The sequence below is a fragment of the Periplaneta americana genome, chromosome 6, assembly GCF_040183065.1.
Source record: "Periplaneta americana isolate PAMFEO1 chromosome 6, P.americana_PAMFEO1_priV1, whole genome shotgun sequence".
Lineage (NCBI taxonomy): Eukaryota > Metazoa > Arthropoda > Insecta > Blattodea > Blattidae > Periplaneta > Periplaneta americana.
The window spans coordinates 137645320-137669213 of NC_091122.1; the positions used below are offsets into that span (position 1 = coordinate 137645320).

General features: G+C 32.7%; 1 protein-coding gene across 1 annotated transcript; it reads left to right on the top strand.

Annotated features, from left to right (window-relative positions):
• The first annotated feature begins 1516 nt into the window (after positions 1 to 1516).
• Srp68 (signal recognition particle 68) lies at positions 1517 to 23007 on the top strand. Its single transcript, XM_069829039.1, has 11 exons — positions 1517 to 1667; positions 1849 to 1915; positions 8783 to 8896; positions 11043 to 11199; positions 12801 to 12922; positions 13702 to 13885; positions 14391 to 14627; positions 17461 to 17607; positions 19332 to 19492; positions 21682 to 21964; positions 22607 to 23007. Exons 1-11 carry the CDS (start codon positions 1568 to 1570, stop codon positions 22859 to 22861), a joined length of 1827 nt encoding a protein of 608 aa, XP_069685140.1. The 5' UTR covers positions 1517 to 1567; the 3' UTR covers positions 22862 to 23007.
• Positions 23008 to 23894: the final 887 nt, after the last annotated feature.

The window sequence follows — 23894 nt, forward strand, 5'->3', positions numbered from 1 at the left end:
TAGTGAATATTCTGGTGCGTGCATAAGGAGAAACCCAGTGCTGGCACGTAGCCTACTCCTGTCGAATAGCATCAAGTGGGCTGCCAGGCTTAACATCCCCCATCTGATGGACGAATGACTATCATCAGTGACATATGCCTTCTCTTCATATGCACTGCGGATTTAACCTATGCATATTGGTGCACAATTTAGTGATTAGAATTTGAAATTTTACATGAAAATTTCTGACCCCGCAGACTTGCTACCACAGAACTAACTCGGCGGACCATAGTGAAAACTACCTAGTATTTTTTTTTTTTATTGTGATTGCCTTTCTGTAATGTATGAATTATTTCTGTGTTGTCTTATGTTCCTTAATAATTTCGTTAATAAATTATTATTAAATCCATTCCCTGTCATTTATTTGGTTATTTAACAATGCTGTATCAACTACTGTGTATTTAGCGTCGATGAAATTGATGATAGTGAAATGGTATTTGGTGAGATAAGACCAAAAATTCGCCATAGATTACTTGACATTCGCCTTATGGTTGGGGAAAACTCGGAAAAAACTCAACCCAGGAATCAGCCCATATCTGAGTGCAGATTCAGGTCAGAAGGCAAGTGCCTCTACTGAGCTACATTGGTGGCTAATTGCTTGTTACAATTGCAGTGATGAACATAGTAAACATTACATTACAATAGACTACCGGTACTAAGACATTCTATGTTGTACAGTGTAGTCCATTTGTGCAATTTTTAGGACAAAATTTTGTTATTACCATTTTCATCTGTGATTCACATGTAATCTATGTGCGCGAATTTGAGAAGGGAATTATTCGTTGGATCACAAATAAGGAAACTTCTAAAAGATATTGTTCGACAGAAACTAACAAGTGTGGAATTGGCGGACTTGTGTGCTTTTAAGATAGTAGTAGAAGTGTTTCTTGGCAATAAGAAGGATGAACAGTTTGAATCTCTAATAGGCATTTTACTCCAGCGTTTTTTTATTATACCTTCTCACTTAGATTCTCCTCCCCCCCCCCTCCTGAAAATTTAAGTAGGTTTACTGTGTGATGAACAGGGAGAGCGTTTTCGTTGGACATGGATTGCTGATTTCTGAAAAGAAAGAGCAATTTTGACAAGAGAAAGCCATGAAATAGCATGGAAGTATGAGTGTTTATGGTACCTTTAAAAAACGTTTAAATTAACATTGAATATATGAAATATTTCATTTTTGTTCTGGTCCAAAAGAAAAAGTGATTTTCGGGAATAGCACATCTATTTCCATAACAATCAACAGTAATTTTTACCCAGGAGGTATCCCTCCCCCCCAAAAATCGATAACGATGATTTTTAATTTGTGATTTTTTATCAAGCTGTACCTATTTACGTTAAAGTAGTTGATATGTTATATAACGTTTGGGACCACTGAACATACAAATTCATCCGTGACATAAATATTTCCCCATAAAGGTTCTCTTTGCTTTATTCAGGAGAAGAAAATAGAATTCTAGTTCTCTATGGTTCCACGTATGCTACTATCGCTCCTATTCGTTTCAAGTGCCTATATTCTTTGATATCAAACATGGTGGTCCAGGAGGATACGTCTGCTGAAATTAAAATTGAAAATGACGGAGAATTTGCTAACTCGCAACCAGAATCAGAACCAGTTTTCACCGTTGAAAGTATCCTTTCTATTGTTTAAGATTATATTTCCTTTGTATAATGAGTATTAATTTTTATGCATGCCATTAGTCCATATGGTTAGTACTAACATAACCTATATACATTAGGCGAACATTTAGTTCGATTTATTTTATTGTCACGAATGTTGATCCACATATTATTTTTCTTAAGCAGTAACAGTTTTAAAAATCATTAAAGATTCTCAACAACAGCATGGATTACGCCACGGAGACTATCAAAGATACAGGTTTGTATCCTAAAATCTAGAATATATTGTAGCCTATGAACTTAGAATTAAGGTCCCATTTCTTTGTTTCTTGGTCGTATTCATAATGAGACATTAGCATTTTATTTACATAAAAATCGCGCTAATTCTCCATTATAAATAATAATTATAGTCTAGAGTTATATTAAGTAGGCCTACTTCTGAATGAGATGAGACTGCCTGACATTTACTCTTTATCAGATTTTCCCTTATTACGTACAGCTTTATGGCTTAGGAGTTTAGCTCTGTTTATTTTGCAAATGTACTAATGCCTGTTTGGGAATCTTCGTGTTCCTTTATTGCTGCGTCACAGCATTGAGAGGAGGAGACCATGGGAAATCTCTCCTCTACAAACTGTACTGCAATTGTAAAATTTAACTGGCCTTTAAATTAAGAGTAATAATCTGCAATGATCAAATATTTGGCGCTAGTATAGTAGCCCTAGCGGTGGTCTAAGGCATCATGTCTGGATTCGTGTTATGGAACGAACGTTGGTTTGAGTCCTCATGGGGAAGGAATTTTCTCATGAAATTTCCGCCAATGTGTGGGACCGGTTATCACCCAGCATCGTGATGAATTTGGGAAGCTATGAAAGGTAACGAAGTCCTGTTTCGAAAACCAGCTGTAACGGCTGGATGGATTATTGTATCATTGTGCTGACCTTATGTTACCTCTGTACTGGAATGCAGTTATATTGTCAGACTCCAAAGCAGCTATTCTATCAATCGTCTCTAAACACACACCTTCATCTCAAACAGCAGAAATAACTAAAATGCTCTCTCAATTATTATCACTCAATAAAAGAATTGTATTCCAATGGATACCATCCCATTGTGGAATCCTGGGAAACGAGAATGCGGATGCTTTAGCAAAGAAGGGCAGCACTGCTACTTACAGACCTGTTACTAAATCTACGTATTTCTCTGTGAAGAGATTTATTAAATCTACATACTTAGACTTCAACAAAGAAAATTTGATAACTCAATCCCAAGGGAAAAATGGAACTCTCTGCATCAAAATCCACAGTTAATTCCCGATTTACCACGAAAATCGTCTGTAGCTGCATTTAGATTGGCAACAGGCCATGATTGTTTGGCCAAACACCTGCATAGAATTGGAATATATCAGTCCCCTAACTGCCCATTGTGCAACTCAAACCAAGAAATGGATTCGGAACACCTCAAAATCTGTGCTTCAGTGGCTAGTCATAATAATATCTTTGAAAAATATTGGAGTGCAAGAGGTCAAATGACTTTATTATCAAACGCCTGGCATTAGAAAACAACAACAACATATATTTTGTTTTCATAGTTTACCCAACAAGAATAAGGATAAACTAGATCCTACTTACAAATAACATGGTTCATCTCTGATTAGGCATATGGATATGGATTACTTACTTAGGTCTAGGCCTACTGTAAATTAATAAAGAAGTTGTATTGTAACAATCATTAATGTTATGTTATAGACCTATAAGGAATTGTGTTATCAGCAGGGTTCGGATTGTTAGGATTTAACTTATTTGATATGACGCATGTAAATTTAAAAAGCAAGAAAGGCTAAGTAGGACAAAAATAAATAAAAAAAAAAGGTACATATTTAATAAATAATTATATTCACAGTAAAAGAAAACTGTCTTCTAATGGTAAACAATCTAACTGTACTTCGGGACACATAAGCTGGAGATCCGAGTTCAAGTTCAAGTGCAGGATAGAACTTTTCTGTTTTAGTTATTCAATATTTATGCTGATCATCGGATTTTACATTTATCTGCAGTTTTTTCGAATTGAACATGTTTTCAGAATGATTTAAATTCTTCCCTGTTTTTATTTCTTATTTAAATTGAGAGTGCACTTGGGTGTGGGTTTACCTTTTTTTCGAGGTTTTCTCCAACCGTATGGCGAATGTCAAGTAATCTATGGCGAATCCTCTGCCTCATCTCGCCAAATACCATCTCGCTATCACCAATGCATCGATGTTAAATACCTAGTAATTGATACAGCGTCGTTAAATAACCAAGTAAAAAAATTGAGAGTCTGATACTGGAGTGCAGCATCTGTGGCAGCTATGAAATTTGTTCCCGTAATACCCTGTGTTGTTGAAAGGATATTTTCAGTGTACAAAGCATTATTGACAAATAATAAAAAAAAAAAGATTTTCACGAGAAAATTTAGACATGTGACTTGTCATAGAATGATATATTTTAATCATACTTATTTAAAAAAAGTATACATTTCAGTTCACTGAACAGTAAAAAAGTAAATTGGCCTCTTTTCAAGTACTAATATTATTTCATCATTTGTGTAATAAAGGATCATGTGTTATAATTTTTATAAAAACTAAAAAAGGCTATTTTCTATATATATAGAAAGACTAAATTGGTCCTTAAAAATCCGAACCTAGTTATCAATCATTCCAGAAAAGTTGAAAAATTGAAATATAATTATATAAATTTACTTGCATATATTTATAAACTAGCTGCCACGATGGTCTGCTGGCTAGAATGCTGGACTTATAATCCTATGGACCTGGGTTCAATCCCCAGTGTACCCCATATTTATAACTTGTGTTGGGCAAGCCTGTTGTTCAGGTAATACAGGAGTTTTCTCCAGGAGCTCTGGTTCCCTGTGGTATCCCAACAAATCTCCATCATTATCTCATCTCATCATAGGTGTAGTGTCGACCAGTCTCCTGTGGTGCATTCTGGACAACAACTATTTTGGTAAATTGGTCTACACAACTAGCTTCATGTGATTGACTGATGAAAAGTCAAGTACTCGCTATTAGCAAAAAAAGAAAATATATGTATATTTATAAACTAAAAGGTGCAAACTTTTCATATTTAGTATTATGAATACAACATAATATGTTTTAGTGTGTTTCTTTGCACATAAATATGTTACATATTTCTGGTGGCATGGAAAAAAGAGCCTGATGGTCTTAACTCCACCAGATGGCCTTAATTGAAAAAAATAAAGAAGCAGCTGTCAACCTTCGTAACAACAACTATTAACATGTTACAAGAATAGGTTTAACATTTAATCCTGAAAAATCTAAGGCTGTCATTATTGAAAATAGACAACTAGTATTGGACGAAATTCCAACAATGTATGGAACAATTACTCGTACTAACAAAGACGAGAAAATAAATACTAGGAGCATATTTAGTAAAACTTTTATTCTAATGAAAATCGCACATTAGAAAACCTAAAAAATAAATTTAAATATAGTTCAATACAGAAAAAAGTAATTAAAATTACAAATACACGTAATAAACCATAACCTCCTAAATTTATGTTTAAGAAAGTTTTTGGTTTATTTACTATTTTTATTTTGTTAGTTATTTTTGTTATGGTTGGGGTTTGCTTTTTTAACCAGAAAAATCTTGTTACAACACATTTTTTGCTATCTCGTAAAAAATTACAGTTATCAATCAATTTATAGATCCTAATTTGGTATATCACTTTCAAACAGTTCCTATTAACAAAATTCCCAAAAGATTTTTAATAAAAGCAGACAATTTAATTAAAAGTGGTGTAAAGGAAATTGTACAGCTTCCAAGTGACACACCGAACAGCATGCTGAATTCAAGTTACAAATTTAAAGGCCTCTCAATTCTATGAGCCACATGGGAAGCACATCTCCAACAATTAAACATCATAATAAACTAAAATTAACTAATGATCCGCATGTCAATTCTGTTAGAGATTATGAGGTCATCAAAAATGATTGCTTACAAAACTTGATATTGCAGCCACAGAAGGATCCTGAAAGTCTACTAAACATCTGAGACTGTTACTTAGGCAAAGGAAAGTTCATGAAAGAATCTTACTGTCTTGATGAAATAAGTCGACAAACTGCAACAGAGATATTAAATCTACTAAAAATAAGGTAACAGGAAAGAGAGAACTAATTCCAGTCCGTCACAAGTTAAGGAATAATGCTGAGGCCTATGTGAAGTTGGAAGAAATGTGTGCTAATTTTTCTTCTTCAGTCCGGAGTGTGTTCTTACAGCTAGTAAAAATCCTCATAACGTTTGCATGTGCAAACAGAATTTAAATTTTTTTATTTTGGTCGAGGCTCTATCTGTACACTTTGAAAATTTTCCAGCGACACAAAAGAGTCTCGGATGTTGTGTGCTGTGATGAAAGAAATTATTATTACCAGTATTGTAATTTTTTCCCAGATGTTTAACAACCTCTTATTCAGTAACTATTGCAAGTAGGATCGTGATTTTTGCCCATACCTATAGGATATCTAATAAAGAATAATTTATCCCTTTGGTATATTTCAGTAGTGTAGACGGTTTTCGTGTAGATTTAATTTTAAAAACCTCTAATTTGAAGCCACTGCACGATGCAAACAAGTTACAACATTGCGGCAGAGAGCAGCTCACCTACCGAGTTCGTTGACCTCTTACATCTGTATCACAAGTAGAGTATGTTAGTGGCGATGTTATTGGACTGCTGAAACTTCAAACTTAATTTTCTAATTAATATTTAGTCACAAAACGTAATATAGATTTTCTATTCATTTCAATGTATGCTATCATTCTTTTCAATCTGCAAAGTTATTTCACTTCCACTCTGTATGTAGTTTAAAAATTAGTGTATTGTTTGTTTCTAAGACCAAATAGGATTTTTTGAGTATGGTGTAAGTTATGAGAGTATTGTCAATATATCTATTATATGAAACAGTATTATATTTCTGGGACAGATTTGTGATATGCTTGCTTTCTAGATTTTGTAAGAAAATCTAGGCCAGTAGACTGGATAATGGGTCTCTGATGCCTAGTCCTGGTTGTTGTGAATAAAATTCATTATTAACTTGAAAATAATGTTGACTAAGTGATGTTTGTAATAAAGTGATAATTTGTTCTATTAATGTGGGATGAAATTGTATTTGCTCAAGGTGGGATTGAATAATTAAATTAAAATTAAGTTCACATCTGAAGACAGTGTAAATAATTTAATAAATTTCCTAGATATAAAAATCACCATAAAACAACCTAAATTAGCTTTTGATATTTATCGAAAACCCACAACTACCAATCATACTATACACTGTTCTTCCATCCACCCCACCCCACAGTAAATTCCGTTTCTTAATTGATAAATTATTAAGTATTCCTTTGAACAAATCAAATTTTAACAAAGAATACCAGTATATATTAAAATTAGCCATAGAAAATGGTTATACCCAACAGTAGAAAACATTTTTAGAAAAGGGAAAATGAAATTAACTAAGAAAAATTTTTCAGTTCATTTCGTTTATTATATTCCACAGATCTTACATTAGCAATGAAGCTTTAAGATGTGGAACAAGTCAAAATTTTACAAAATTACTATTACAATTTTTTTTACAATTTCAATTTCAATTTTTTACAATTTTTTTGCGAGATGTAGTGAGTGAGCCTGAGGATTCGCCAACAGATTATCTGGCATTTGCCTTATGATTGGGGAAAACCTCGGAAAAAACCCAACCAGGTAATCAGGCCAAATATAGGTGAAGTGAAGTGAGGCCGAGGACTCCCCATAGACCACCTGGCATCAGTCCCATGGCTGGGGAAAACCTCGGAAATTAATCTAAATTAACACCCGACACAAACCCAAAGAATGATAAAAGCTGGCATAGTATGACGTATTATGGTAGAATTTCAAATAAAATTAATTTCTTCAAAAGCCAGAACATTAAAATAGCACCAAAAACAAATAATAAGCTAAATAACTTGATTACCAGTTCACTTAATAGCTTTGATAAATTTTCAAAAGTGGAATATACAAATTAAACTGCAAGAATTCCCCAATTATATATATATATATATATGTATAGGATAAACTCGAAGAAATTTTTGCACCCGGTATAATGAACATAAATCCGATTTTAAGTATAATCGTAATAAATCCAAATTTGCCCTTCATCTCACTGAATCAGGACATGAACTCACAAATATTAATGATACCGTAACTATAATACAAACCTTAAATAATTGTTCCAAAATAGAAACCACCAAAGAATATTATATATTGAAAAAAAAATTAATTTAGGAACTTCACTGCTTAACGAACAAATTTCAAATGTACACAATTTTTTTGTTTAATTTATTTAAATTTACCAGTATTTATAAACCTCCATAATCAGTTCCTTCCAACCCCCACCCACCTATTATTTCACTTAACCTTCCCTATATGACATATACTTTCGCACACACTTTGTAAGTCTGCTTGTGTTCATCAGTCCGACTGCATCATTCAACGATATAACTTCACAGCTCTCAACACTATACCTAAGTTTCGCTTATATATAAAAGTTTTGAAAACTATTAATTACCGGTAATAGCTAAGAACAATAGTAATTCTTTTTCATTTGAATTTTTGCAGTTGCATATGATCTGGTTGATTTACACAACTTGCAACGATCTTCCTTATGGAAAATTATGTTATTAACTTCACTTATAAGAGCCAACATGTGCCACGTAAACACATAACTACAAACAATACCATTTGTCATACAGTTCATTAATGGAAGCTAATTTTCTTCATTGTTTTATTATATTTTAAACTTTTGACATTGTATATATTCTAACCTAGTAAGAATAATATGTTCGTATATTGTTACATTTATACCAAAATGATCTGAAGATGGCAAAACATTTGTCGAAAACGTTTATCTATGTAATATTGTCATACACATCATGCTAATTTAGTGAATACATTTCACTTCGCTATTGATAAGCTTATTAGACAGCAAACACTCAATAAACTTCTATATTCTCAGCTTATCGGCACTTATATAACTTGCCTGTAAAACATATCAAAATTAGATTTCTTTCTCTTTCTATCTGTATAGGGGTTATTGCTCCCGTCGAATTCGAAGACTGAGGAAGGTTTTACGTGTCACACAAGGAGATAAGAGACATTTCAAGAGGAAGGATGTTACAGAATCAATGTTAAAAGATGAAAGGTATTGGAACATTATTCTCTTATATAGATAGATAGTTCTATCTAATTTTTAAAATAAAGTAAGTTTATCTCAAATATTCTGTTTGTTGTTTTATGCAACTTCATTGATTGAAATACATTTGTAAACATTATGTATGAGAATATATTATGAACAATTAAATTTTATTAATACACTACTTTTACTTTCTCGTGTTATAATTTTGCTGAAATAAATTTCTACAGTTTCATTATCTTGATACCAGAGGAGTGTTATTTACGATACAAGTGTTAAAAGTGGCATTTTAAGATGTTTATGAAATGAGACTGCAGGCCTAGTTTAGCAAATCTGCAAACAAAATAAAATCATATTTAACATGTGTGTCATAAACTATTTTTGGACAGCCATTCAAGATTGATAAATATATTAGATAATTTAATAATTTAATTACTACATATTCTACTTGAAATTTCTGGAACTGATACCTGGTGCCAAATTTATGAACTGCCATGTACAATATTGATTCACATGAAAGCAAGAGGTGTGGCATTGAATGCTATCTGATGGGAAATTTAAGAGACATCATGGCTGGATCAGAATTAGGCTTTTAGGTATTCCATCATACTCTGGAACTTGGCTGGCATTTCAACTCTCGACTGGAATGAAAGAAATCAGTTAAAATTTACACTTTTGTTCTAGCAGTATAATTAATCATAGTGCCAAAACTTTGTATTTTACAGTCTCATTTAACTGAAATTACATTTTTATTTTGAAATTTGTAGGTATATTTCTGTATGATATCACAATTGAATGAATTAGTAATATTCTATGAATAAAACCCAAATTTCTAATTGCTGTACTTAATTAAAATGTGAAACTTCATGAGAAGTATTGTTGCCTTACATTGTTTTTCTTAAATCATCAGTAATAATAATAAAAGTAATAATGGACAGTTATTAAAAAGAAGTTTGAAAATTGGCATAATGATTAGATGCAATTTAATTTACACGTGCAGATCAGTATTTTATTCTCGTTTGTACCTGATTGAATCATTTCCACTTTCCAGTCATTTGAAATGTGTATTAAGCAATGCAAATCTATATTTTTATTTTCTCATTATTGCCCATTGTGCAACTCAAACCAAGAAATGGATTCGGAACACCTCAAAATCTGTGCTTCATTGGCTGGTCATGATAATATCTTTGAAAAATATTGGAGTGCAAGAGGTCAAATGACTTTATTGTCAAACGCCTGGCATTGGAAAACAACAACAACAACATTTTCTCATTATATTGAATATAGAGGGACAATATTGTGATGCTGCAAAATACACTTTTTCAACAGCCTTATTACGAAAAAAAATGTGATTTTGTGCATACCAACTATCTGCAGAGAGCAGGTTCTTCTAAAATCTTGGGCAGAATTTGTTCATATTCAGTATCTGCAATTCAGTTTATCTGGAAATTATGTATATGATAGATATAAAAATTGTTAGCAAAAAATTAATGTGATTTTATTTGAAGTAAAAAATACACCATGGTACTCTAGTTCAAGATTTAACAGGTGATTTTCGTCATAAGGTTTTGTATGCTATAGAATATATTGACAAGTGAGATGGTGAAGGTAGTGTCAACAGAAAAAGTAAAGATAAAACATCCCATTTATACGCCATGAAAGCACATGGGGAGTATGCAATAGAGTTCTATGCTTTCATGAACTCAGGACTAGAATGAGGCTTTGATAAAAGAAATAAATTACTGTATACAAGTTACTCTTACTATTTTTCATTCTAAATTTAGTCCATATACAATGATTTTTTTTTCTAAACAAATAAATGCTAAGGGTTTCGTACTCGACCTCCATAACAGTGAGAAAAAACATTTTTCTAAATTACTTTTTCTGCCACATTCTGTAGTTTTGTATTATTTGAGCAATATGTATAATGAGACAGTTCTATGAAATTTATATTACATTGTTTATTTTTTCTGAACTCATTATGTACAGGAAACATAAAGACAATGTAGTTATTTTGTATGATGTGACAGAACTTCTTTGTACACGCACAAAATATAAATGAGAAGTTACCTAATTAGACTGATCTTGTATTTCACAGTATGTTACGAAATAGTGAGATGGCTTTGGAATTAGACATTTATTGTTACTGTAACAGGTATCTTTACATACCCTTAATGATGGCTGAGCGAGCTTGGAGCTATGCTATGCAGCTTCGACAGGAAGCCAACACAGAGCCAAGGAAGAAATTCCATCTCATCTCACGCTTGCGTAAAGCAACAACATACGCTTTGCAGTTACAGACATTATGTGAGGTATTTATATTTTATTTTACATATTTTTTGGTGTTTTTTTTTTCTAGTGAAATCCTTCTGCATGCTCCATTACCAAGTAATACTACTTGCGATTAATGCACTTACATAAGTCTTTACAATTAAGCTTTCTTAAGTAAACTACACATCTTACACCAGAAAACTTCATAGTTTGTACCTATTTTTCCTTGTTTTATATCCATGATATTTATGGTCTAAATCTGGTTATATTTTGTTATTTTGACCACAATTATCTATGTTAACAGTACTAGTATAGTATTTACATTATTTACAAAATCTCAAATCACACCCACCCACACACTCACACAACTGGTATTGGCATAAGCTAGTTACATATTTACAATGCATCAAATCTATTGTTGCGACAAACTGTGCAAAAAATTTTACACATTTATGAACTAGTTCTTTCTCGCTTGGAGGCCATGAGCCACTATTTTGTCTTAGATCAGTCTTTAGTTTATCTCTTTGCAGTTGTAGCTTGTTGCAGTCATAATTATATTAAGTGTTGTGTGATTTGTTCTTCTGCTCTGCGAGGACACTTTGAATTATCGATCTTGAGTCTGTGAAGACAGGCCGCCCGCACATGCGGGGAGAGTGGGTGGTGGGGAGGGGGAGTTTGTGTGTGTGTGTTTTTTTTTTGTGTGCTTGCATAACATTTATTTTTCTTGATGTGAATAAATTAAATTTATGTATGTAAAATATATTATTGGCGTATATTAAATAATATATTAACAAATTTTAATAGTGATCTCACAGTCTAGTATATACAGTTACGAAGCTCAATACATGGTAAATATGCATCCATAGATAGTTGCTAATCACTAGGATCATTACTATCGCCTCATCACAGACAATGCGAAATGGTACTTGCACAGTCTATTGTTCCTAGTACCCTCACAACTCAAGCTTCGAGACTGTATGTACTAGACTGTGGTGACATTTCACCTTATGTTTTCTGCAGTTTTTCATTTAATAAAATTGTAGGTACATCATTTGTTTCTGGATGAGATTGCTAATTTTATTAACATATGATTTTATTTAATTAATCGATTTTGATTCGATATGTAAACTTAAATGAATTTGTCTCGATTATAAAGTAATTCTACTTTCTTATGAAGGCATTTTCATCCTCTAAGGTTAATTTTCAGTCCATGTATGCTCACCTGATATGAATGTAGTAAAATTTTTAATTTTTTTTTTAATAATCTTAATATAACTCTCCATAAATTTAAGGACATTTTATCGTCTATTTGTAGCTGTTTTCATGTCATCAACATTTGCCTCATAGTGAACAGCTTGCATTTAATTTTAAGCAGAAATTAACATCATGCTTAAAAAATACGGTACCATGTTATAAGTTATAACATAATAGGTAACTTGTTTATATAAGCATTTTCCTGCAATTCAGTACGATCACTGTTAAAACCTGACTCAGTATTGATGTATGTTTTGAAATAGAAAAATCTGTCAGTCATCAAATCTAAAGTGTCAGTTGCTGGTGAACTGTTAACTGCTGATGTTTTTATATTGCAATTAATATTAGAATGATGATATACATTTTTATTAGGTATTTATTTTTACAGAGTAGTAAGTGTGATGCTCGCACAAAACTAGAAGCTCAAGCATATGTGGCTTGGATTCATGGCTCCCTCCACTTCGAACTTCAGTTGTGGAAACCTGCAATGGAAAATCTGAAAAAAGCTCAGTAAGTGCTTGAAATCATATGGAGGAGAAGAAATAGTTAAATGAGATATTGGAATGTAGAATGTCAGTGTATAAATTTGTATATGTATTTGTATGGATGAGTGCCACATTCCAGAGCTATCTGCCTGCATCTTTTATGTTTTGTCCATGACTTCAGTCTTCCCTTCTCCCATCCCTCACCCCCAAGTGTCTTCCATTGATTAAGCTCTTTTGCACACATCTTTTTCTCCATTCTTGATAAATATCCAAATCAATTTAATGTTCAATGAATTTCTTTTAGCACGTGATTTTTTTTTAAATTGTGTCAATTCCAAACTGGGAAAGCTGGAGTATGATTTTGGGATGACTGTCACAGAAAGGATTCTTTCAGTGCAACTAATAAATGCTAAACTTTATCGATTTTGTTGCATGTAATGGACAAATATTATCAATAAAATTTACTCCGTTAGTTACATATTGACGAAACAGATGCCTTCAAACAGTGGCATTGCTCTGTAAGAGATCATTGATCCTTCGGATACAATCCAAAGAAAGTGTCTAAAATCAGAAAAATAAACTCTGGTTCATTATATTGTGTCTATTGTTGTGAACTTATTTCTGTACAGAATAAAATGTAGAAGTATTTCACTCAGTAAAATTAGTATTTATTTTCAATTGTGTATTAATTTATGAATGTATTATTTTATTTGTTATGTACTTTTACTGTAGAATATATTAATGATTTTTATATCACTGTCTTTAGTATTAGTGAGGAACAGTGTATGAAATTGGTTCTTTCAGGGTGGTGTATGAAAAACTGGCACATGCTCTTCCAGAGGAGGAGCAGCCTGTGTACAAATCTCGTGTGGAGGAATTGTCCCCCAGTCTTCGCTTTTGTGCCTATAATATTGGTGATGAAAGTGCCATTGATGATTTACTCCAGATGAGAGGTCATGCCCAAGGTGACCTGCTTGCCAATCTGGATGTAAGACTTCTTCTTTCGTAAAAGAAAACAAATTTGTTTCGAGTAGAATATGATGAAAATAGTTCATTTGAAGTAGTTTTTCTATCTAAGCATAATACAAAATATGACTGTAACTTTATTAATGATTCATATTATATTATAATCTCTTCTTTCTGAATATGACAGAGTATTAGAGAAATGCTGTCTTCTTATTCAAAACATACTAACTGTAGAACACCATTTATCCGAACCAAAGGGGCTGTTTCAGGTAACTTTAGATATATATTTATATTTTCCATGGTTACTATTTTCGACAGCACATTAATAACTGTTTAACATCTACAGTATGACAGAAGTGAATACACGCAGAATCAATTATCATATCTCATTCAGCTGTAGCTGGTTCCTCAATTCTTGGGGTAAATGGTAGAGCGAACAAAAAAGAATGTAACATGTAATATGTAGACAAAAGTTACTGAAATTTGTTCTAATGAAAATGTAATTTCATCTTCTTTCTTAATTTTAGTCACTGATGGTTCAGAAACAGCGTCGGAATGAAGTTCTTTGTGATGTTAATTGGCGAGGCCATTCCATTCCTGTAAGGCCAGATCGTGTTAGAGGTTTCTTGCTGTCAGAACAGCAATTGGACACTTCATTGAAACGGGCAGCAGATAATGCAGCCAAGATTTCATTACTGGAAACACTTCTCATGGATTGTAAAGATGCAATTGCTGCTGTTAGGGATGAATTGAAGACAGATCCTGTAAGTCATGTAATATGCGGAAATTGTTATTGATTTTCATGTTGGTATACATTCAAGAACCTGTATGTCTGTAAATATGTTTCTAAGTTATTGTTTCTTAGTACACCTATTGTATCAAATGTTCAAGATGTCTTTATATAAATGTACTATATTGGAGTTATGTCCTTCAAATAAGGGAGCGAAAAAAAGTTGTGTGATTGTACTAGGTTTTTGAACTTACCATGAGTGAAAATCTGTTTCAGCATCTTCTTTAGCAACAATAATGGATGCCTTCAGTTATTCAAATGGATTCCAAAGACTATTTTTAACTACATATAATGATTCTATATTTCTTTTGACAGGGTATGTTATTGCAATGAATTGCCCATACACAGTATAAAGAAGATACAGTAGAGACAACTCTTGTCGGCATCTTTGATGTTGTTGGTACTAAAATGAAGCTCAGGGAGGTTTAGTTCTCAATGAATCCAACCATGTCGCTAGTATCGGCAGAGCTAACAGCTGATTTTAGCGATCAGCTGTTCAGACATGTTCCCACGAAATGGCCTAATTGTTTTTACTGTATCTTCTTTATACTGTGCCCATACCTGTTTAAAATAAACTTCGACACTGTGGATACACATTTTTATAGTTCTGTATAGGCATTTATATTGCAGCTATTTAACATAATCTTTTATAAATTACAAGATTATTTCGGGGAAAAAAGTATGATATAAATAAATAATTGGATTGATGAAATATAGGAGAAGTTCTTACTTCTCAATAATGATGTGAAGCCTTATACGACTTATAAAAGAGTGTTCCACTAATGTTGCAGAGTAGACAGGCTGTGGATACGAGTAGGCTATATGTTGAATGTTTATAGCAGCTGAGTCTTATCTTGTGTTTGTTTGTTTTGTGTGTTTGTCTTGTATTTAGGATTGTTGTTCCTCTTTTTCATCAGTTGATTTTCCACGGCATTTCTAAAATACAATGTAACTGGATCCATTGAAGAATCGGAGTTTTTTTATGTAGATATTTGAACGATTTGTTGGATTTTTTAGTATCTTTCTTGCAGATGGCAGATTTGAATAAAGTTACAGCCTGTTGCAGTTTCAGAATCTGACATTTTGTTCTACAACAGTGTATATTGCCACTATTTCCATCAAATGCTTTTTTTCATTCATTTGGTATAGGGTTCCCAGACATTCCGTAACATACAGGATCATCCCGTTTTTTGCTAATGGATCCCGTTGTCCCAAGAAAAGTCTCCAGGACACCTTTCCGTCCTTTATGTTTAGAGTTATAAAGTGAGGAAAAACGGAAAAGTTACAATTTCTATTCTATATTACAAATTACAAACATCACACTTCATCGTTGCAGTTGACTGTAGATGGACTATTATGAAACAATATTATTGAGTTATTAATTTCTCAAGATGAGTGATGGCAACACCAAACATTTAGATGAAGTGTGGGTGGATCTTTTTAAGAGTACTGAAGGAGAACTCTCAAATTTGAAGAGGATAGTGGAGTTCATTATATGTATCCCTGGAACAAAGATTATTTTCTCTCTTGAACACTCTATGGACTGATAAGAAAAATAAATTGTCTATAAAAACAATAAAATCAATGCATGTTGTAAAATAATTCTTCAATGAGGGCTGTGTTGCTTTTCATGACATGATTCTTCAGAATAAATAATTGTTAAGTGAAACTCATTCTTTAGAGAAATATTGCAAGGCCAAGGTGGATTGATTTATAAGACAATTGTCACGTGAGTAACTTAGTGAATTTTGTAGCTATTTCCGTAATAACTTAGTAAACAAATTGAAGGCAATTTACATAAAGAAGCTTAAACTTAATGTAAATATGCTCCCTAACAATTTTGTTTACTATTTGTTTACTTACCCTTAGTTAGTAGGCTAAAGTGTTTGTGTAGTAAACTTTACTACACACACACTTTGGAAGATTGGCATATTTGATGGGTGCGCATACTAAACTTACTCAGTGATAATTGATAAGTGTCCCGTATTTTTTTCCAATATATCTGGGAACCCTAATTTGGTAGCCATAGAAGGAGGATAGTTCACAATGAACCCTTGTTACTCACTTTAATTTTGAACAATTTGTGTGTATGTTTATATATATATATATATATTTAACTACAGAGAAGATAGATATTTTGAATGTGTGTGTGTATCTAATGCTCTGGATTTAACAATGAAGTCATTATCCTCCTTGCTTCTCAATATTTTGATGGAAGGTCCACAGATGTCCTAAGAGTTTCACAATTAGTCAGGTGCTCCATCTCCATGTCCTCTTCTCTGGTGCACAGTAAGCATTTAGGTGAATTCAGAACTCCAATACGATGGAGATATTTTGCATGTAATTTATAGCATTTATAATCTGAACATTCTGAGGATTTCCAAATAAGTCTTGACTTTTTTTTTCTAGCAGTTCTAATAATATTCCAGAGAATGGGCATGTGTATAATTGTCTTATGAGCTATGTTTTCTTCTCGTTGTAAATCTAGTTTGTATGTTCATTTTAAATTAAGTGCTTTTGAGTAAAACCTTATGTTTCCAGTTTTCGAGGATGCTTCTGGTAACTGCTTCATTAATTACAGTGAGGCAGGCTGCATTTCTTATTTTAATACCAAAATCCCTTTCAGAAATTGGAAATGAAGATAGATTTTATTGATCTAACAATATTACATATAATGTTCATTGTTCACAACAAAATGTAATTATAAGTACAAATTTAAGTTCCCGTATTATATATTCTGTGACATTTCATATCAAGTAATGAATTGAAATGAGAAAAACTTTCATTTTAAACAACTGTGATTACAGAATACCAAGAACCGTGCTCCAGGAACACCACTTACTTCCCTTCAGCATTTGTTGTCCTATTTGATGCACATTCGCCTTACTCGTACCATTCAACGTAATCTTCTCATGGTGGAATCAGCACAATGTGCTCTGTCTGATAAAAATGAGGTAATCCTGATGTATAAATAAATTTAAGTTACATTGTAATGAATGTCAGTTGACAAAATCACTATCACAGTGTTTCTTAGATTTTTAAATGTCTTAATGGATGCAGACTAACACTGAGCTTGAGCCCATATCGAAATCTCCCCTCAAACTATGCTCACATTTCTCCACACCATATAAACAAGACTAAAAAATTAGCTACTCATACTGACTATAAGGTTTGAAAACTTAACTTTAAATGCTGCATTAGAAACAATGCCACATATTTAGTGAGAGTAGCTGAGTGGCCTGCTTCCATAAATCCCTGTCTGTCATGTGACATGTGAGACGACCTTATGCACTCAATCGCTTTAACTCCTAGGTTATATAGCAACTGTCTGTAGTTTTACTGTTGGGAATCTTTTGTTGCTGTTGTACTGTGTCTGTTATTTCGTTGTAATTTTGGTCAAATCCGGCATTCACCTTTATTTAATTGAAAATTAGTTACATTCAGTCGAGGAAAACCATGGTACACCAAGGATCGAACGTGGAACTCTCCAAATGTGAGTCCTGTGTATTAACATTGGTAAGTGCATTTTTGTTGCCTTTAAAAAGTTACGTTCTGACTTTTGTAGTTTCACATAATCCTTTGCATAAGAACAGAACAAATATTTCGTAATTTTTCTAATTTTAATTCGCTAAAATTCCTGCAATTAAAATATCTACGACCTTGACGTATTAATATTACCTCTTGATGATCACAACTTCAAATCTTCATCATATTTTGTTTTGCTTTTTCCTCTTACACAAAGTGTGTAAACATTTTTTCATACAAGGACATTTGAACTCCACTGGACTGTATTCTCTGACTGTATTTTCACAGGCACAGCTGTTGTTTAAGCTTACCAAAAATGTTTACGAATTGTGACTCACGAATATTTCTTTTTCACACCTTCATTATATTAAAATGTTACTATTTTGCTGTAATAATCACTGGTAATGCTGTCTCTTTGTTTCTGTCTGTAGACTTGGTTCGTAGCTTTAAGTGGACAATTTACATGGTGACTCACAGTGTCACTAGATTCTGCAGATAAGGTTTTGTCTGGAGAGGGTCAGATAAGCATTTCTTTCAGATGAAGTGCTCATGTCACTTTCTGTATCAATTGATTCTTCATCTTTAACATCTAGATGCATCTCAACAAGGAGACTCGTTTCTAAGGGATGATCTTCTGTAACTTTTATTGTAATTCTGCCAACTGCATGTCTTCCCTATTGATTTGACTTCAAGAATAGCAGTATGTTCACAGGATTTAACGCTTATTTAGAAACACACATTTTGAATATCTTCTTGCTTCATCTACAAATATGCAGAAATGAAAGGAATTAAATCCCACTCATTCAATCAAGTGAGATGCAACCTTCTTGATATTAAGAAGGCAGTGGGCAAGCGTGTGTGTTAACAACTGTTACTTAATTTTTCGATAATCTTTTATTCAAGCTTTAATTTTGTAAACTTCAGTTAGTATGAGCTTATAATTTTTTGTATTTGTCTATTTGCTGTGATAATCTATGTGCGTAATTTGAGAGAGATTTTAATTTTGCAGTCTTATGAATGTTACTGTTTAGTCACAGGATGTTGATAGTATCTGGAGAACTATCTTTCATTTTTCATTAAAAAAAAAAACTGAGAAATATTAAATGTATGTTTACTGTTTGAAAAAAATTATAAGTTATATCTTCTTTTCCAGGGTGGAGGGGAAGGACGCAGAACTCGCCCACAAGATCTTACACGTTTGTATGAAATAATTCTACAAAATTATGGAGAGTTACAGCAGTTACCTGGTCTTGAAGATAATTTGCAATATCAACAAGAAATAGAAACTAAAACTAAGGCCTACCGTGCCTTCAGGTACTATTATTTGTTTATAAAAGATAAAAAACAAGAACAAATTACAATAATATAGTGTATATTCTCCAACAATTAATTATTGGTACAGAAATTATGTAATGTATTTTCAGGAGGTAGCGCATGCACTGGCAAGTTAAAAATATTTGTCACTGGTTATTTCTTTAAGCTGAATCACCATGCTTTAGGATCGATTTGCTATTAATTTTCGTACTCAATTTAATAATTTTATTAATGAATTTGTTTCTTACCTGTAATATAATTTTTTTAATGTATTATTTCTAAATTCTGAACTATGGGCTAGCAGCAAAGAAAATAAGTTTTTTTTAAACATGGTCAGCTGACAATGTACCTTGCAGAAGTTGCTTGAAGTACATACTTGAAAATGGTAGAGAGGAAACTGATAAAACCAAGAGCTTACTATACATATAACATAACAGAATTCTTCAATTAAATCACTATGACTAGGGACACCATAAAATGGTGAATAAAAAACAGCAAAGTCGGTAAATAAAATTACTGTAATTCGTGAAAAAAGTCGTTATTTAAATATGTAAATCGTGAAGAAACACTCATTCCCCCTACACACTTCCCCGGTGTTAATAAGGCCAGTTACACACTAGATCAGGGATGCAAAATTGTGCTACAATTAAAATACATGTCACAAGACGGAATACAACTCACCCCTTCCCATCAACCCTCACGCCATTGTACAGTAGGGGGAAAAGAGAAGAGAGAAGAGTGTGTTTGCCAAACGTCACAGAAACGTCATTGAAGGCCCTGGTCTTGTGGATGCAGAAACGAATTCTTTCCCCATGCGTCTACCCCTCTCTTCCCCAGTTCTGCAATCCTGCATTAGATGGAGAAAAGTGTTATGTGAATATCAAAAACATTAGGCCTATGTTCATTTGCACACCATGACAAGCCACTTGGCTGCTGAATTATCAAAATACAATTATCCCTTAGTCTTAGGTACCGGTACTTACTCTTGCTGAAAATGTGGTACATATCTTTTACATATTTATTTTTATTGCAATAATGTGTAATGAACCTAAGCATTGCGCTTGAGTGAGATACAGACTTTCATTTTTCACAACTGAGTAGCTGTGCTTTCCACGTGCTAAAACATGAAAGACGAACCCATTTTCGTACTTATTTTGAATGTTTGTTTGTAGCCAGGCTTTCCACGTGATAAAACATGAAAGACAAACCCATTTTCGTACTTATTTTGAATGTTTGATTGTCGAAAATGAAATAATGAAATTTTGTGACATATGAATGTACAATTCAGCGGTATTTATTAAAAATATCGCGTTTAACGCAAAAAAATTGTCGTTTTCTAAAAAAAAAAACAGTCGAGCAAAATTCGCGACAAATCAGAATCGTAAAACGTGTCTACTGAACGAGTCTTGTTCATACCTATAAAATAATGAATTCTCTGATTCAATTAGCAGAAATTCGAAAAAAAAAGTCGTTAGCAAAAATCAGATGTTCCTAACTAATACAGGCTACACTGAGACTAACATAGTAAACTATTTTCAGAAAAATGTACACTTTTAAGAAAGTGTATTTCTTTTTTATACTGTTTTCACACTTCCGACAGTCAACTTTTATAGACTTCTCATGATGTGAGATGTACACTTTTAGGCAAGGAAGGAATGTGTATCATGAAAATGTTAACATAAAAAAAAAAAAATTCATAGGGTTTAGTATTAAAATATTAAACTTACACAAATCTTCAATCAATATTTGAATAGTTTACAATACTTCGGTGGCAAATAGTTTTCCTACAGCCTTCTGTGTTAATTTGATGCTGCCTATGATGGACAATATTGACAGATTCATTGATAATTTGATGGAATTTACGTAATGGAATTGGGTCAGTTGTACTGTAGCTTAGTATCTACAATTTCATCACACCCGGAATTGATTTATAAAAACAAAAACCTTTTTTTTTCTTCCAAATATTATACGAGTAGATTCCAACACAGTTTTCCTTAGTACTAAATATTTTATATTCCCTCAGTATATATATATATATATATATATATATATTGAGAAAGTATGTGTAATTTACATTAAACTATATTTTATAATATGATTTGCTTTACTTTTGATCAGCTGAAGCAAAGGAATCTTGTTACTTGTAACATATGTATTGTTAGTCTTCAATCTGTGCTTTTTTTTAACAGGTGTTTCTATATTGCTCAGAGCCTTGTGGGATTGCGTCGGTGGCGTGAAGGCATGGCATTATACCAACGTGCTGAACAGTATGTTAAAGAGGCCCTTGGAGCCAACAATGCCTCACAAGCCTTAGATAACAAGTTATGCAATCAATTAAAAACCTTGAAACATGACATAGAGGGCCAGGTATTCTCAGCACATGCACATAGTGTGCTGGAAGGAGAGGGAATTCAAGATGAAGATGGTGGAGCTGTTCAAGTTGGTACAAAGACAAATTACAGGAGTAAAAAGGTAAGTGCTTTTTGTATTTTGTATGATATTTTAACAGATTAAAACCTTGCAGCTTTCCTTCCATTGCCTTTTGCTCTTCCATAAATGAAATGCATATCAGCAAGTTGCGAGGAAATCTGCAAGATTTAATCAGTCAACATATAATTTACGATATCAACTAGCTTATACCATGTTTATGAGAAATCACCAATGTTTGCAGTAACAGTCGTCTGTAACCAAACTTCAAAAGGAGTTCAATTCTAGATAGTTACACTGACTAACATTTCTAGGTATCAAACAGAACATTTCCGAACATAGGTTCCTATATGAAAGTTGTTCATAATTGTCTCCTCTATCATCCCTAAGAGATTGTAACATAGTCACTGAATTACCCTGTATATATATCTAACTTAAGATCAATAGTTATATTCAGAACTTTGGAATTACCCTAAGATTAATGTCACGTTAAAATTTGTGTGCATTTCATCCTGTTGCATTAGAAATATATAAATACATAGTGATATTAGTAGTTATCAAACCTTTGATGCTGATTTTGTATGTTTCTCTGTACTGCATTAATAATTGCAAATTCGAGGAATGTATGTGTGTGATACTCTATCATATTTAACTTCATTCTGAAGTGAACTTTATTATTTTTTTTAGCCACTGTTTGAGCGACTTGGAGAATACAGAGAAGATCCTTCGTTAGTGTCTCGCACACCTAATGTATATAAACTACCGCCTGATATGCGGCCCATTCCATGCAAACCTCTTTTCTTCGATCTAGCATTCAATTTCGTTGAATTTCCATCACTAGAAGACAAAACAGAAGCTGCAGCTGGAGGAAAGAAGGGAGGTGCTGGACTTACTGGTTTCGTCAAGGGTCTCTGGGGTTGGGGTGGATCTGGCAAGAAGTAAAAGTGTTATTTCATTGCCAGTATTACTTCTGGATCCTGAGGGCGAAAGTGGGGAAAGAGGTTTGGTTTAATATACTGAAAAACAATGGAAAGTAAGCATTCTTCTCAAGTTAATCTGGTCTAAGATGAAAATTATTGTGTATACAGTATGTATATATACATATACATGTATGAGGAGAAAAAGTCTAGTAGCTAATAGAACTATATATAATTTCTATTTTGTTATAGATACGTGTCATATTAAATCTTGACTATTACTCCACAGTAGGGTGTAATTTCACATAGGAAAGTAATAAAAGATAAAGGAAATATTCGCTAAATAAAGGATATAATTTTCATCTCAGATCTTATTTCTCTCAGGAAAGAATGATGAATTTAGTAGGAATGATTTACCTTCTTAAATCATTTCGATTGGAATTAAGTGCTTTAAAGTACTTTGAAGTGTGTTTTATTTTACAGTTAATTTTATATTAATAACACCCTTTGTTACTTTTCTTATGCAAAATAATAGTTGGAAAGGTATTCATATACTTACTGAAGTTTTATATTAAATAGAAAGAACTATAAACATTACGTTTTTGTAAGATGACTACAGTCTGATATTTCTTACATGCACTAAGAAAAGTGTTAGTTTAAAATGATAGCTATGAATTGATATCAGTGATATTTAATATTTCTCTTTGCATAATTATATAGATCATTAGATACTATGAAATATCATTTCACTCTGTATCATAACAACCTGGATTGGAGTTTTAGCATATGATACAATTTTAGACCACATGAAGCTTCTGAAGTGAGAGTAGTCTCGATCATTACGTTTCCTCTAACTGTAATGTTTGTTTTTTTCATTTTCAGTTATAAGTCCTTTTATGTAGAGTGCAGCAAGAGAAATAGTGGTTATGGTGGAAAGAGATGATGTTAATCAAATACATTTATATTTAAAATGTGATATCTATCTGGTGGCTTATGTTTATGTATAAACACATTTCAGCTCATATGGTGTAACTCTTCCAGAAGTTCTAGGAATTTCT